At 54.6% G+C, this 15,865-nt stretch overlaps 6 protein-coding genes across 6 annotated transcripts; 3 read left to right on the top strand and 3 right to left on the bottom strand.

Annotated features, from left to right (window-relative positions):
* Positions 1-5: 5 nt before the first annotated feature.
* On the bottom strand, positions 6-1,055 carry E0L32_006753 (uncharacterized protein; the record flags this gene model as incomplete). The annotated part of the gene is made up of 3 exons (XM_031141420.1): positions 6-695; positions 760-900; positions 960-1,055. The coding sequence occupies 3 exons, from the start codon at positions 1,053-1,055 to the stop codon at positions 6-8; spliced, it is 927 nt and encodes a 308-aa protein (XP_030994584.1).
* Positions 1,056-2,815: 1,760 nt separating this feature from the next.
* E0L32_006752 (uncharacterized protein) lies at positions 2,816-4,493 on the top strand (the record flags this gene model as incomplete). Its single annotated transcript, XM_031141419.1, has 3 exons — positions 2,816-3,477; positions 3,542-4,162; positions 4,214-4,493. The coding sequence occupies 3 exons, from the start codon at positions 2,816-2,818 to the stop codon at positions 4,491-4,493; spliced, it is 1,563 nt and encodes a 520-aa protein (XP_030994583.1).
* A 256-nt stretch (positions 4,494-4,749) lies between these two features.
* On the bottom strand, positions 4,750-6,611 carry E0L32_006751 (uncharacterized protein; the record flags this gene model as incomplete). Its single annotated transcript, XM_031141418.1, has 4 exons — positions 4,750-5,453; positions 5,518-5,969; positions 6,021-6,103; positions 6,174-6,611. The coding sequence occupies 4 exons, from the start codon at positions 6,609-6,611 to the stop codon at positions 4,750-4,752; spliced, it is 1,677 nt and encodes a 558-aa protein (XP_030994582.1).
* Positions 6,612-8,488: 1,877 nt separating this feature from the next.
* E0L32_006750 (uncharacterized protein) lies at positions 8,489-9,355 on the top strand (the record flags this gene model as incomplete). Its single annotated transcript, XM_031141417.1, has 2 exons — positions 8,489-8,765; positions 8,859-9,355. The coding sequence occupies 2 exons, from the start codon at positions 8,489-8,491 to the stop codon at positions 9,353-9,355; spliced, it is 774 nt and encodes a 257-aa protein (XP_030994581.1).
* A 446-nt stretch (positions 9,356-9,801) lies between these two features.
* On the top strand, positions 9,802-10,540 carry E0L32_006749 (uncharacterized protein; the record flags this gene model as incomplete). Its single annotated transcript, XM_031141416.1, has 2 exons — positions 9,802-10,222; positions 10,341-10,540. 2 exons carry the CDS (start codon positions 9,802-9,804, stop codon positions 10,538-10,540), a joined length of 621 nt encoding a protein of 206 aa, XP_030994580.1.
* Positions 10,541-10,877: 337 nt separating this feature from the next.
* E0L32_006748 (uncharacterized protein) lies at positions 10,878-15,210 on the bottom strand (the record flags this gene model as incomplete). The annotated part of the gene is made up of 5 exons (XM_031141415.1): positions 10,878-12,884; positions 12,979-13,065; positions 13,607-14,099; positions 14,158-14,623; positions 14,703-15,210. 5 exons carry the CDS (start codon positions 15,208-15,210, stop codon positions 10,878-10,880), a joined length of 3,561 nt encoding a protein of 1,186 aa, XP_030994579.1.
* Positions 15,211-15,865: the final 655 nt, after the last annotated feature.

Below are 15,865 nucleotides of genomic sequence, written 5' to 3'. Positions count from 1 at the left end.
CATTCCTATCCCCTCCCGAGAATATCAGCTGCTGTTGTAGTAGGGTAGCCCTTGTGATTCGTCGCCGCATAGCTCCTGTCAAATTCTTTCAACCATCCTTCGATCCAGAGACGGATCTCAGGGGACGCTGCCTCGTAGGCGATCCTCAATCCGAACCCCACTCGATTTGGCCCAAACATTCCCTGCGATGCCATCTCTACGGATTTGCAGATCCGGTCTACAGATCCAGACACCTCCGCTGAACGATCTCCACCGTACCCGACGAGCGCGAAGACCAGGTTCATGATGATAAGGCACGAATTGTACGTTATCTGAGCCGCAGCCCTCCAAGCATCATCGTACATGTACACCGTGGGGAATCGATCGTCGCCACGCGGAGAGGGCACCTCAACAGGAGCGGGGAACTTGGCGATGAACTGCTGATTCCAAGCATTCCATCGCTGATGGACTGCGATTGTGTGGGCGAGCAAAGATTCATCTTCCGCGGGTTCGACGTAGGAAGAGGAAGCGAAGGCTCGGAGCCTGGCCTGGCCCTTGTGGGCTATACTCGGCATCTCTGAGAGGAGGTCATAAAAGTCTTCATAGAAGGCGTGTAGGTCCTCTGGCAAAGAGTCCGGTGGGTGGGCTCGGAAGAAGGACCGCCATTCTTTGTTGGTAAGACGGCAGCGGCCTGCTCCAAAGATCGAGGCGGCAATCTGTGTTTCGTAGCGGCCGTCAGCTGAGTTACCAAAACGCGGAAGGAAGTATCAAGGAGCGTACCAGGGTGCTTCGAGAGGCTTGGATCAGCGTGATATCGAAGGGGCTCCATAAGTCATGGCGTGGACCCCTTGCCTCTATGAGAGTTCCAATGCCTTGCGCGTGATGGAAATAGTTTTCTGGCGTTGTGGTGCCAGCAAACAGCTGCCAAAGTTCAGTCAGTGTGTGGCGCTCATTCTCGGGAGTTAGATATGCCATCAAACCTCAAATAAACAGAGCAGAACCGATGCACAGAGTGTTTCGGATGTTTTCCATCGTGTTGTATGGCAAAGCGAGTTTTGCAACTGAGATAGGGACATAATATAGGAAGCGCGACTCTGATCTAGAATGCCGGAGTCGCCTCGACTTCTCCCTATCATCCCAAGCGAAAAGGTCTGGATAGCACTGTCAAGAGCGCGACTTTGCCCGGCCATCACCGGAAGGTTCCTAAACCAAGCCCAGACAATCCTATGTTCCTGTTGTATAATACCACTGATGGCAGCGACGGCTTGGTTCTGGAAGAGCTGCGGTGAAATGATAGATCCTGGTATGTTTACGCTGGCGACCTCTTTACAAGAGCCATGGGATGGTGAGTCTATCGTTGATGGATTGCGGGCGATCTTGGAGCGTCGATGGGTTTGAGCCTGGAGGAACACGAGCTGCCTGGCGTAGCCCGGACAGGCTTGGCCATACCTCAGGCAGTTGCCACAGGCCGGTCGTTTCTCATCACACTATGGAAAGGCTCGTCGTCACGTTCCGCGATTGAATCTGGAGCAATCAAAGGACCAAACGAACCTTGACTCGACGTTTCACACACAGAGAGCAGCCCTTGCTCCATCTTGCTCGCCGGGATGTCGACGAAACCTCCATTTATAAATGGGTTTACGTCAACTAAAGCGATGGGGATCAAATTCAATGGGCCGAGGTGCCTGATTCTCGGATATATACAATATGAGGGGACTCGGGCACTCTGACCTCAGCGGCTGGTTGATCTAGAGGGCGGTGTGTCACTGCAGAAACAGGCTCTTATCCCTACCTTACCATCTCTACTTGTAGGTAGGTAGATCACAACTACTAGCCCAGTTAGGAAATTAGGAATTGCGAGAGGCTGCAACAGAGATATATAAGTCTTCACGGGCAGAGGGAACAACTGTAATGCTTATAGGCACGTCGTCAAGGCCCAAGGAATATTATCTGCTGTACCATACCGGCCAATAGCGAAGGCGGGCCCGTAAAACCGCCGAGATCCTTTCTCGAATGTTTTGTGACGTGGCCACCCCTGTCCTTGATTTTGCTTCCGCAGGCCCACAGCAGGGTCGTTTTATATGATGGGATGCTACGCTTAATCTTGTCGCGGTAATGTTTCGTCTTGTCCTTGTTGAAGCTCTCAGACAAGTATTACATGCCTATCCAATATTATCTCTGGATCTCGATAGATGTAGGGACTTGGTATGAACATTTCCAACAACATGCCAGGCAGAAGCTGCTGAAAGGGGCCTTTGGTGATAGGTAAATACAAGTAGAGTCGAACAAGGATCAGCTACCCTTCCAGGCATTGAGCGAGGTCAGATTTTAGGGCTCATTGGATCCCTCCAGTAGCCGCCAAGTTCCAGCCAGAATGAGTTCGGACTCTGGTCTGCGACCCACAACGACCTGGCTCGACATCCCGGCGTGAAATGAGATTTTACTGGGCCGTCGCATCCATCCAACCCTTCAACGGTCCCGTCTCCGTGGCACGTCACACACTCTCTGACTGTCCCGCGTCAACAGGAGTTTGACATCATGCAGATAAGATGCCCCAGGAGGTGGATACAGCCCAGTGTCACCGGGCGGGTTGTCCGCTATAAGGGGCTACGGATCTTAGTGCTGATGGAACCCACAAGGCAGGATTCAGCATCATAATGCTACCCCCAGCCAGCATCAAGGTTTTTCTTGCTTCTGGTGCGCGTTGTATAAGAAGCTGCGTAATCTGGCCCGTTTGAGCTGCGGAGCAGCGACCAGAGGAGGTGGTGCCCAGGTCATTTCCTCGCTCCTGGTCTCTTCGGACGTACGAATCGCCACACATACCGCGCAAGCAGCCATGTCGAAAAGGACATTCTCAGCCGCGGTCGCGGTACTAGTCGCGATCCTCGCCTACCTCGCGGTGACGCTCGTTGGGCAGGACGAGGCATACGTCGCGCCGGTCCAGGGCAAGAACAACACGGCCCTGTTCGTCGTCCTGCCGCACCATGGCCTGTCCAACGTGCACTTGGCCACGGCCCAGGCGCTCATGGAGCGCCACCCGCAGATCAAGATGGAGTTCCTGTCGTTCCCCAAGATCGCGGGCAAGGTGAAGCGCATGTCCGACCTGGGCCTGGCGAGCAACCCCAAGGCGCAGCCGATCGGCTTCCGCAAGCTTCACGGCCGCAACTACGACGACGTGCTCGCGGAGGTGGTGGGCACCGACGGTATCGAGGGCGTCCTCACGCTGCCGGGGCTGAAAGGCATCGACAAGTTCTGCAGGGACCTGCAGATGTACGTGTCGCCCTGGCCGGCTGAGGAGCACTACGAGATCTTCTCCGAGATCGCCCAGGTCATCAACGAGACCGACCCTGCCGTGGTCGTCCTGGACTCTATCTTCGCGCCTGCGATCGATGCCACGCGTGAGAGCAAGCGGCTTCACTCTATCATTTCTCCCAATACGATCGTCGATATCTTCGCTGCTAAGCAGCCTTGGGGTGGCATGTTCTGGAAGTACCCCATGTCAGTTCTTTTCCCTTGATAAGCCACTGTATCGCAGTACTGATCTGATACTGTCTCCTGACAGGATGGGCGCGGGTTTCAAGTTCCCTCTCCCCTGGTATAACATCCCTTCCAATGCGTACCAGGTCGCCCGGCTGGTCGCCCGCATGCTCTACACGCCCGATGTCACCGCCAAGAAGAAGTACCTCATGGAGAAGGGGCTCAAGAACCCGATCAACTTCTTCAAGATGCACCACGAGGACGCGCCGTGGATCACGCAGACCATGGAGGGCGCGAGCGTGCCCGTCGAGGTCATCCCGCGCAACGTCTCTGCCGTGGGCCCCATCGTCATATCCGTCGCGTCGGCCGAGGAGCAGGACCCCAAGATGCACGCTTGGCTCGCCAAGGGGCCGACCATCCTGGTCAACCTCGGCAGTTCCGTCACCTACAGCCAAGTGCGCGCGACCGCCATGGTCCAGGGGATGAAGCAAGTGTTGGACCAGACCGACGTTCAGATCCTGTGGAAGTTCCGCAAGGCCGAGGAATACTCTGATGACTTCTTGGCCCCTGTCAAGGACTACCTTGCGAGTGGACGGCTGAGGCTGGAGAAGTGGCTGACTGTCGACCCGACCTCCATCCTGGAGAGCGGCCACGTCGTCGCATTTGTGCATCACGGTGGAGCTAACTGCTACCATGAGGGCGTCTAGTAAGTCTTTGCCACCGCTGGTATCATGTTTTCAATGCTGACCGTTCCAAGCGCTGGTGTTCCGCACATCATCCTGCCCCTCTGGGTTGACCTCTACAACTTTGCAGCGCTCGTGGAGACGTTTGAGATCGGAGTGTGGGGGTGCCCAAAGACGTCGCCCTACTGGTCAGGAGAGTGTATCGGCGATGCCATTCTCAAGGTCGTTGATGGCGGTGAAAAGAGCAAGGCCATGCGCGAGAATGCGCGGAGCCTGGGAGAGGCTGCCAAGAAGACTCCTGGCCGATACGGTGCTGCTGAGACGATTGCACAGCTCGCAGGCTCAGGTTACTAGGTTTGGGGGTTGCACCGTGTATAAACTTCTCCTATTGTACAAACAGATATGACAGGCTTCGAATAGAGCTCATATAGATATGGCAAGTGAATCATGATATCATCTCCGGATCAACTGTCTCAGGTGAAGCCATGGGTCGCCCCATCAAGGCAACCTGGAATGAACATATTCCCGCTGTCCCAGACACAATCAGAGTACCTGAAATCAGTAGTGTTGGTATATTATCTTTTTCGGAATGATTGCTCTCAGCTTCCTGCTACCTCTTCTCAAACCGCAGAGGACATCGCTCAGGATGGAGCAGTTGCACCAACAAGACCTGCCCAGTATTTTCCTCGATGAAATCCAGCACTCGTTGCTTGGCTGCTCCGAGCGTCTCTCCCGGTCTGGTGACAGGGCTCACCCGCCAGTCCTTGAACACGGTGGCGATGGTCGCGGCAGCCTCGATCTGAGCGAACTTTCTGCCGGGGCAGTCACGCACGCCATCGGACCAGCCTAGAAATGTGCTACGACGGGGCGTCAAAAGCATCTCATCATCGATGTTGGGCGAATCGCTGGCCGATTCTGACTGGATCCACCGTGACGGCCGCCATGTGAGCGAGTCTGGGCCCCAGAACCTCGGATCGGACTGCACGGAGATATGACTTGGAACGACCATTGTCTTTGGCGGGATGTGCAATGTCCTTCCATCGACTAGTTGCAGTGTCGTTGCGTTTCGATCGGTCCACTTTGCCATCCCGACCGGCGAGTACAGGCGAAGAGTCTCGAAGACAATCGAGAGACAGCGCTTGAGACGTGGTAAATCCGCCTTGAGGTCCCATTCTTGCTCCGGACGTGTGCCAAGGACGTGCTCAACCTCTTCATTTATCCAGTCTTGCACTTTAGGGTTTGCAGCTAGGAAGTACATGATCCAAACGAAGGTGTGAGCTGTCGTATCGTGGCCGGCGAAGTTGAAGACGAACACTGCAGACCTAGATGTTAGCGTGCGAAAAATCTCGTAGCTGCTCGAATCGAAGAAGGTTCTTACTGTTTCCGTAGATCTCGCTCTCGCTCATGCTTCCCTTCTCCTGCTGAGAAGCCCGCACGAGCGAGGTCATCAAGTTCCGCTCAGAGACCCTTCCCTCGGCAGAAGCCAGCTTCTCCTTCTCGTATAGCTCTGTCATGTACGCTTCGAAAGCAGTGCAGGCATCATGCAGGTCTTTGAACGCATGAGGCAGCCACGGTTTGGCAAGGAACTTGGTCCCCAGCACCATGATCATGATGCTGTTCTCGAGGATGGACTGGAGCGCCTCCTTGTAGCTCAGAGAGGTTCCCTTGAGCTTGACCTGCGCTTCATGGTGACCTTTGAACGCATAAGACTTGCCGAACCCGGCCCTGGACATGACGTTGAGAGACAGGGTGCGCGTGTCGTGGTCGACTGTATTGACTGTTGACTGGGAGCACCAGTACTGTCCCAGAGCCTTGGCTTGGGCGATACTCCTACCAGAGCCTTAGCATTGACGTTCTTCTCCACGGGAACGGGACACTTACTCCCGCCAGACGAGTTCGAATGTGGGATCATTGAAGCACGAGCCCATGAGCTTCCGCATCTTCTTCCAGTGTGCACCTTGAGCCTGTGACCACGTGAAATAGTCAGCTTCATGTCGACGTATCTCCGTTGGTCACGAAGCATAAGTCACTCACAGAGCCGATGCTAGGCCCGAAAACATCGAGCATCGCCGTGAGTTCAGAGTTGTGCGGGAAATCGGCGTTTCTCTTCAGCATGGAAGTAATGTCGTCCGGGTGGCCCAGATACAGCCAGATCATGGCCGGCGAGCAGAGGATGAAGACATCGCCGAGATCCTCGTGGGCCTTCCACCGCAGCGGGATGTCGAAGCCCAGGTAGTTGTACCTGGTGATGGTGTTGTCGCCGAGCCCAAACGGCAGCTTCTTCAGCAGGCCTGCCACACGCCCGCTGACGATCGTCCAGAGCGGGTTGATGTGGTCGACAGGGATGATGCGCACCGGCACGCCGAGCTTGCGTGCGATCTGGTAGTTTTGAAAGAGGCAGATCGCGGAGTGGAGCGTGTAGGCTGGTATCGCGAAGAGTACCACGGCTCCTCCTATCGCAAGGATGGCCATCGTTGATGGCGAATGAGCTCAGAGACCGAACCGTTAACCTTGCCGGGACCGTGGAGTGAGATTGCGTACTGCGATCACGACATCGCAAAGAAATCCAGGCACACTATTCCTTCATGATTTCCTCACCCCTTTCCCGCCAACCTGGGACGTCGTTTGGGTAAGCACTAGTGAATCCTGCCATCCTCTGATTCCGAGCACAGTAAATAGGTAGTCAAAGTTAGTCAGTCAAAGGAATTACAGTGCTAACACGCGGCTCGAGGACTTTTAAAAATTGCTGGAAATGTATGGATTTGTTCATCGTTTGGAAGTAAAAGTATTGGTCGAGGAGTCTGAGGTCGTGATCTTCGCCATGCAGGCTTGACAGGCTGGGTGAACGTGAACCGAGCCTATGAGTACGATGAGCACAGACCAAATTCGCACACAAATGCTAGGACCTGAATTCGCTGCTTGAGGACCCTGAGCAACCCTTGGCAACCAGGGTGGTATATATCTCTCACAAGCCCGAGTCGCTCGTAGGCCACGATTCATGCTGATGGACATCAATCACGCACACATATGCGGAGCTGGGCCGCATCCGCGGATACCTAACTACCTAGTTAGCTACGGGGTTCCGTTCTTTGCTTACTTATTAGGTGAGGGGCCTTTAGGGCTTTGTAAGCTCCCAAACAAGCTGCAAGCATGAGTCTGTTTGCTATGTATGGGTGTGAATACAGGCAAGCGGCAAGTACCGAACTTGCTTCTCGCTTGGGGAGCAAATACCGCGACCTGAATCTCCCCCCGACCGCGAGGCGCGAGGGGTAATGGATCGACCAAAAGAAAATATGGCTTAGCTCTGGCAATCTATTGAACATTGTTCACCTTGCTCACATCAGAATAAGGATATTTTTACGAGTAGATCTAGACCCCAAAGTGGAAACGCGCCTGGCACCGTCGTCGAGGCTAGCACCTCCTAGCATTGCTGTCAGCCAGTGTCAGGCCTGTCAAAGCGAGTCCCCTGCATCGAAGGGGGACGGCGCTGGGGGGGAGGGGGATAGGGCAGAATCTCTCCGCGGAGTCCCCTACCTAGCTCCAGCTCAAGCTGCATTCGTTCCATCGCAAGACTGGGCTAGCTTCTGGGGTTTCTTTTTCCCCTTACGGAGGAAGGTAACTACTCGTAGGCATCTGAAACTTAATTTGACAGGACCGTACGCCAGCGCGCGACACTTGTCTTGGTCTGGCCCGCCGGATTGGCCAGCCAAGAACGCCTCACATTCCCTCTAGGACAATTCACTTACTGGCCCCTTTCCACTCCGCACTTAAACGAGATATGGGAACGCCACGCTGAGAAGCAAGGGCAGTTCCCAGACCTGAGAATCAGGTGTGTTGGCCATATAGCGTCCAAAGCAAACCCGACAGCTTGCATGCTTTAGCTGGTGGTCTGATGGGGTCTGGTCGAAACAATAGCAGTGCGCCACCTTGCGGATGACAGCATATACGATGGCTGCTAAAATGGGAGGCGCGGGAAGCTGACGGTAGACTCAAAGATAGTATGATCAGGTCAACTAGCTGCCAGCTAGGTGAGCCCTATCATAGACAATAGTGTCTTGGTACCTATTCCTGATTGTCTCACAGGCTTGCTTCATCATCAGCCTGCCGAAAATGCTTAGAGTGAAACCGTGGCTGGAATGAGGCCAGGGACAGGGCGATGGAACTCCTTCGCCGCCCGGGCTGTCCGCGTTCTGGGTTTTCCCTTCCCTTTTCCTGGATTTGTTCTCTTTTACGCGTCTTCGAGAAAAAAAAAAGCCTGTCTTCGGGAAACGTCTTACCTTGAATCAATGTTACAGTCTGCCTTCTTTGTCCTCCAAAAGCTCTACAACACTTGCCATCGGCCGGCAGTCATGATTGTGAACAGAAAGTTTGCGCTGCTCTGCGCTATCACGGTGCCGGTCTTTGTCCTGATCGCCACCTTCTACAACACTGAGCTGCTGTCCAACGCGGTGAACAAGGTCTACACGGGCGCGTCGAACTTGGCCGTCGACCCGAACAAGCCCCGGTATATCTTTGTGGATCTGGGTGCCAACCGAGCAGACTCGCTCGAGGCCTTCCTGCAGCACGAGGGAGCCAAGTTCGAGTACAACTTCCCCGAGCCTTCGTGGGCAAAGCATGACGATGCCGGTAAGTAGCAGTTTCTGTTATACAAAACTACGTTGCCTTGGATGGCCCTGCCCCCGAATACTGACATGAGCGGCTCCGTCCCCTGTGCTGCAGAGATCCACCTCTTCGAGGCCAACCCCGTCTTCAACGCCGACCTGGTCAACGCCAAGCAGCGGTACCTCAGCGCGGGCAAGAAGATCCAGATCTACCCGTCGACCGTGTGCGACAAGATCGACGGCCTGCGCACCTTCTACCTCGACACCGTCAACACGGGCCAGGACTTCTGGGGCTCCTCGACCTACGCCAACCACAACGACGTCATCAAGTCCAAGAGCAACGGCACCGAGCTGACGGCCGTCAACATCGCCCGCTGGCTGCTCATGAACACCCTGCCGCGCGACTTTGTCGTCGTCAAGATGGACATCGAGGGCGCCGAGTACGACCTCGTCCCGCACTTTGCCGAGATGGGCGTCTGGACCGTCGTCGACCACCTGCTCATCGAGTGGCACGAGAACCTGCCCACCGAGCAGGCCAAGGAGGTCGCCAAGGTCGCCACCCTCAAGCTCAAGTCCGAGGGAGTGCAGATGCCCGACTACAGCTCTGGCGCTTAGTCTAGTCGCACATTGCGGGAGGGGGGAGGAGTGGCTATGTGTCAGTATTGTGAATGTACTACTATTATGGGGGGGGGGGGGGGGGGGGGAGGGGGGGCAAGTTCAGGATAGAGAAAGCATATGGGCAAAGTAAAGTAATACAGCGAGGCATGGGCGTCACATTTCATGGAGTTGCGTGTATCGTGCTAAAAGGTGTAGCAGCTCGCGACCAAGGAGTGACTATGTGTGTCGCTTGAGTGCAATTAGGGCATACCACTGCGTCGGTCACGATCAACGAGTGTTCATTGTCAGACTGACATGCACAGTAAGGAAATGACAAGGTGATTGAGGTGTCAAGCATTACGCGACACCAAATTTTACATAAAAGGAGCTCGTTGAGGAATGGGGACATCGTTGCTATTTCAAAAGGTTTTGATGTTATCTCGGCAGCGAAACTCACTCCAATGATGCCAGTTGATCTCTATACAGCGCGGTACACCGGCGCGCGCAAGGTGTACACCTTCTGCGACCTTCTCGATGAAGAGTTCTTGGTACCCCAACCAGTTATTCCCGGCCCGCTCAAGATCGACGAAAAGGCTGTCAAGATTGTGTTGCGGAATGACAAAGTGGGCGTTGCGCTGCTTGCCTATGCCGAGGAGCCTTGTGAGGTCGAGGTTTGGGGGTCGCTCACCCACCAAGCTCTCTACGAGCTTGCGCGCAGCAACGGCGACGACTTCGTTGTCTTCAGCTTCTGCCAAGCAGTCAAATGTGGTACCTCGACCGCGGCTCATCTCCCACCCCACGTGGTGACTGTCTCGTGGAGGTTCATTCGAAGTACGTGCCGAACTCCCATGAACGATTTGCGTTCACACAAAGGCACTTGGAATGGTGCGTTACTAACCTCCCTTTGTTTTTTGCAAAGCGCCCTTGGCCGAAACATCGATCGACGACGCGGCTACCCTCTGGAAGAACAAGTTGGACATACCCACATGCTACCTGCGAACAGGATACTCCCGGATCGAGGAGGTTGTCGAGGCGTTTACAGGCGAGACGCCCGAAGAGCCGAGTCGATCAAAGCAGAGCAAGAATGGTGACGAGTCAATAAAAAAGGGAAAGCGAGCCAGTCTTCGACCCGCCAAGACTGAGAAGCACGCACAGGATACGGAGCGCCAGAGGGAGGAAGATATACAGATGATGGAGGGCTAAGTAAGAGCAGCAGCAGGGTTGGTGGATTATCCCCTGCTCGTGCTGGATTGGCACAGGCCCCTTTTCTTTCTTTCTTTTTTTTTTTTTTGGAGAACAAATCTACCGCGGAATCCGTAACGTCAGATACGTTGGACGTAGCAAGAATGCAATGCATTGAAATCACTTCTTTAGTGACAAATTACTGAGAGCGTGCTTCCAGTTCCTCATCTGCGTCTTCAGAAGTTGGCTCATTGCCCGCATCGCCTCATATACATGTCCTCATATCATGCATGAAATCACAAGACGATCAAAGATCATGTGGTTCAGTCATGTGGCCTTATAGATTCAATTTGTTTACTTAGCCAAACATTGAGCGCAGGTTGTTGTCCTCCATTACGTCAACCCAGTGTGTTGTATATAATAGGCCGTCAGGTTCGTTATCATACGCCCTCCATGTCGCCAGCACAAGCTCCTTTGCAACCGCAACTGGAGTCGGTGGCAAGCTACTTTCCAGAATACTCAATCTTTCCGATATGAATCGTCTGGCTTTACCGACATCATCAGCCAGGGCATTTGAATTAGACGTCTGCCCCACAGCCTGGCCAATCTGGCTGATGTAGGAAGACAGGCTTGGAATGTCGTCCAGCGACTCGCCGTCATCAAGATCTAGTGGATTGATGTGACTGCCCTCCTGAAACACATAGCTGCTAGTTGTTTGGGGCTGAGCAGAGATGTTTCGTCGAAGCCCTGTGCTGGCGGAGATATACAGCAGCGGCTGGATGACACGACTGCCCGACGTGGGAGGTATACCCTCCAGCACCTGGACCAGATGCAAGCTCAGCGGCGTGATCCACTCGGACCACAAAATGGCCTCGTTGTCCATGAGTGAGGGCTTCGATGGAAGACGTAGTGACACTAGATATGGAAACGTCTGGTACAGCTGCAGAAGCGAGGCGAGGCGGTATGCTTCGGCCGTTCGAACGAGATGAGCTACTGGCGTTGTATGATCACCAGTGCTGAAGACATTGCTGCCGCTGTCAAAGGGCAACTTGAGCGCTAGTAGCTGTTCTTCCAGAGATTCAGCCTGGGCGAGCTCGTCGCAAATGGGCATGAACAGCCATTCGGGCTGTGTCGCCGATGGCCGCATCTTCAAGCGGAACTTTCGACAGAGTGTCATTGACTTGGTAAAGAGGCGGGTTGCCGAGGTCGATACCCCGGTCCATGGGTGCAGAGTATCTCCCACTTCGCAGCTCCCCAGAACGGCTGGCTGCGCTTCTGTCGGACGCGCTCCAGCATCCGCGTCTTCAAGGGCATGACAATCGTCGTCGTTGTGGACGACAGCCAGCAACATCTCGCAGTAGGCCAGGGACTTGTTAAAGAAGGCCAGCATATCCTTCTCCGGGCCCTCGAGAGCTGGCGAACTCTGCCGATTGAGGCGACGGAGAAGGGCCTTTGCCTCCTTGATGAAGGGCAGGCCAAGAGCTCGTGCGTCCACCCAGCAGATAGTGGTCCCCATGCAAAACAACGAGAACAAGAGTCCTGTCGGGACGACAAACAGCGGAAAGGTGCTCCTCTTCACCGTCATCAGCTCTGCTTGTATGCAATCTGTTGCCGCTTGCATAAGCCTGAGAGCAGACTGGCGCATCCAAGGGAGGCGGGAGGCCATGAAGCCAGCCGACATGCTTTCGAGGGAACTTCGCACTGTCGCAGAGTTGTGCCACAGATCGATGGCTATCCTACGGTTCATGTTGGTGTCGGAGTCGAAACCGGACCATGCTGGGCAGACTTGCTCGAACCAGTTGATAACGAAGGCTGATGAAGTGTCCATCAGGGTCCTTGTTGACAGGGTCAATGCCTGTTCAGTCGGCAGAGATATTGTCTCAGTCAAGTCTGTGAAGTCCGCGAAATCGATGTCGGCAAAGTCGGTGCTCTGTAGCTCAAGTTCCTGGCCAAACCCGACATCATCCACCTGTGATGACTGCTCTTCAGAGATCAGACCGTCTCCAGTTTGACACTCCTGCGCTGATATCCGTGTTGATAAATTTAACTCGTCGATCCTATCGCCTCCTTGCGTTGCACGTCGTTGCGCCGCCTGCTCATTGCTGCCTTCCCCGGAGAAAATCGATGCCGTATCGGACTGGGAGTACGCTGGAGTCGTGCTGCTTGCGTCACATTGTTGTTTTGAGGAGTTCTTTCGTGGTCGCGGGTGTGAGGTCGATGGTGATGATGGTTCGATACTAAAGGATTGGAACTGAAAGTCCGGTTGGTACTTGAAGGACCACTTGAGGTCCTGCTTGTAGCCTCCGCATTTGAGGCCTTTCTCAGAACACCTCAAACACTCGGGTCTCGCTTCGTCGCATTTGATCTATATCTGTTATTAGTCCTCCAGTCCGCCTCTTCTCCATAATATCTTCTTCTGTTTATCCTCGTGGGTTTTCAGCATTTGCAGCTGGACGTACATGCTTCCTCTTGCAGGTGATGCATCCTGCTCTCGACCGAGGAGGGAGGCCAGCTCGAGGTCCCTTGCGTCCCACCTTGGATGGCGTCTGTGTTACCATGAAATGTCTGGCGTGAAATACGCCGTCTTCTAGTACCAAGAGGGCTGTCGATGATCCTGAATAGGCAATCCAAGCGCCGAAGAGTCTCGGGCGGTTCTCACAATTCGACAACTTATGCTGTCAGCACGGTATGCCAGTAGTGCCAAGTTACAGGGAAAGGGGGGATGCCGAACTGGGTCCGGGTATGATGCTCCATTATCATGAATGCGGGGGCAGAGCGGAGGCGGTTTATCTCGCCAGCTTCGCATGGTTCGGAGCAACGGGCTTGCTCGACTGATAAGACCTCTCGACTACACCATGATTGGCCACAGAGACACACTCAACAACCTTGGCCTACCACCCCCTAGTCCATTAATAACCTAATTACTTGACATTGTGTATTCCGACAAATAGTCTAGTGCGCGGCACTTGAAGCATGGGAGGTACGGTAGGTCCAGTCTCTTCTCTCTATCTGGCACACTTGCATCACATGGCTCACTTCATCCTGGGTGACAGTTCATTCTCGTTCCGCGTTCCGCGCCGCCCCCACCGACCACTTCCTCTCCCATCCGGGGAAGAATGGCCCCTCGGCTAGTGTCTGCACCACCCAGTCCTTCTCCACCAGGCCCGTCTCGACCTGGAAGCGCTCGTACTCGGCCAGCGCCGGCTTGGCCACATGCTCTACGTGCCACGTACCCTTGTACTTCATCAGGTTCTCCTTGCCCTCGTTGAGCAGCTTGAGCACGAGCGACGGGATGCGCGGCTCGTCCCGGAACTCCGTCAGCGGCGTGAAGAGCGCCTTGAAGTTGAACACGATGGCGCCCGAGAGCGGGAGCCGCCGCAGGGTCTGCCAGTCCACCCGCAGGTGGATGTCCTCGGGCCGCAGGTTGGGGTCCTGGGAGGCGCGGTGGGCGAAGTCGGGATGGTCGGAGGGCAGGAAAAGTGGCTGGCCGATCTCGAGGCCCCAGGATCCTCGTTGGATGGGCTTGTCGGTGGGCATCTTGGTAAAGAACCTGGCGCAAAGGGGATCCGTTGTCAGACGCCTGTGACTCAAGAAAGTGACAAAAGTGGCTGGATTGCGTGCATCATTCTAAAACTCACCGGTCCATGCTAAACTCCATCTTCTCCTTGTAGTCCGGGATCGGCTTGTGTATCTCGGGCAGGCCCATGCCGATCTTCTGGCCCAGCTTCCAGCCAACCGTAGAGCAAACCATGCCGGCTCGGAGGACGTAGCGGCCCGTCTCGTGATCTCGAAGCACGATCCCAAAGTCTTCGGGGACATTATGAAGGAGCACATGGAGGGGTGGCGTGGCTGCGAGATCGGTCGTCGTTCCGAGGATGTGGTTGCACAGCATATTCTTGTCTCGGATCTCAAACTGCTTTGGGTACCGAGCGCAGAGAAATTGCAGGACCATCTCCATGAGCTCCTTGCAGGCTAGCTCTGCCCCTGGCAGGCAGTTCAGGAGATCGTCTCCATGCTGTGCGTAGAGTTCTTGGCGCTGGGTGAGTCGCTCGCGGTAGGTGCTTTCGAGTTCAATCCAAAAGTCCGGATCCAGCTTTGTCAGTGCTACATGGTGGCGGTCTTGTCAGCTTCGTTGAACGCGTTTCGCTCGTGGCTTGGTTGTCTGGTCTGTTGCACGGCTTACACATAGTCTGGTGGTAGGGCCATCGGAAGGGCCGGTATGGCCTTGGAAGCGCCTTGTCGATATCAAAGTCTTTCAAAGGGGTGGGCAATGGAACACCAGACAGGGTCGAATAGTCTGGAAAGGCGCCAAGGGAGCGGATATCGCTGATAGCGAAGCCGCTGAAGATGAACTGCTCGGGCTCGGCCTTTCTGTAGTCATCTTGGAGCTTGACGAGAGACTTTCGCGCTATGGAAAGGTCAACATGCTCAGTATTGGCAAACTGCGGATCGAGTTGCGGTAGTCTTCTTCGTTGCGAGGGTGGGAAGACATTGACGTAATCGCCTGTTGACGAGTTGCTTATGGATGTCTTCTGTGGGAGCGAACATGTCGGGACGGGCGTGGTAACGCATTTGCCTCCGAATTTCTTAATCAGATTGCGAATCAAGAGCACCAGGAAGCCACCGAAGAAGGTCACGCCAAGCAACGCAGCAGCGTCATGAATGTTGTTGACCTTGAGGGAGACAGCCATGGTGGCAGAGTTACACTAGATAAGTAGATGGCTCAAGAGGCGTTTCGCAGCTCCTTGGAGCTGTGCCATGCAAATTAATAAGTGCTTGCATTCAAATAGCAGTCATCTCTTGATATGTAGTAATTGCCCATATTTCCATGCAATCTCGACGTCTGCACGTCTCAAATACAAACTTGTGGCGCGTGATACGAAACACCAACAGAGCCATTCTTCGGCTCCGTCAGACACGCAGGCATGTTGTGTGCATTACGGCAACTGCTGTGCGACGCTGGAACCACCTATAGGCTTTCGTGACGTTTGCCCCTTTATGGAAAGAGTTGTGCTGATGAAGTGTGATATCAAGGCTCGGCATTCGGGATAGGTGACCAAGAGGGCCGGCTGGAGCTAAACCCAAAAGGCACTATCTACCCGGCACACGGCGTAAGCAGGATTCCTACTGGTCTGGCCAAGGTTGACACTGATAAGCATATAACCTATCTCGCCTCTGCCTTCTTCCCCACTCCTGGTTGTTCGTCCTCGACTCGGGGCCTATCACAGCACGCCGTTTCATGACTGTCCTGCTACAGTACGCTTTCATTCCGCCTGCTCTGTGGGATGAGCCCTTGTCCAGGCTCAAGTCCCGAGGCAGTGAGTCTCCTTGGCTCTTGTTATCCAC

Source organism: Thyridium curvatum (assembly GCF_004353045.1).
Source record: "Thyridium curvatum strain D216 chromosome Unknown NODE_39_length_367864_cov_79.813791, whole genome shotgun sequence".
Classification (NCBI taxonomy): domain Eukaryota; kingdom Fungi; phylum Ascomycota; class Sordariomycetes; order Thyridiales; family Thyridiaceae; genus Thyridium; species Thyridium curvatum.
Note: the sequence above shows the minus strand (reverse complement) of the source record. Positions and strands in the feature narration are given on the sequence as shown.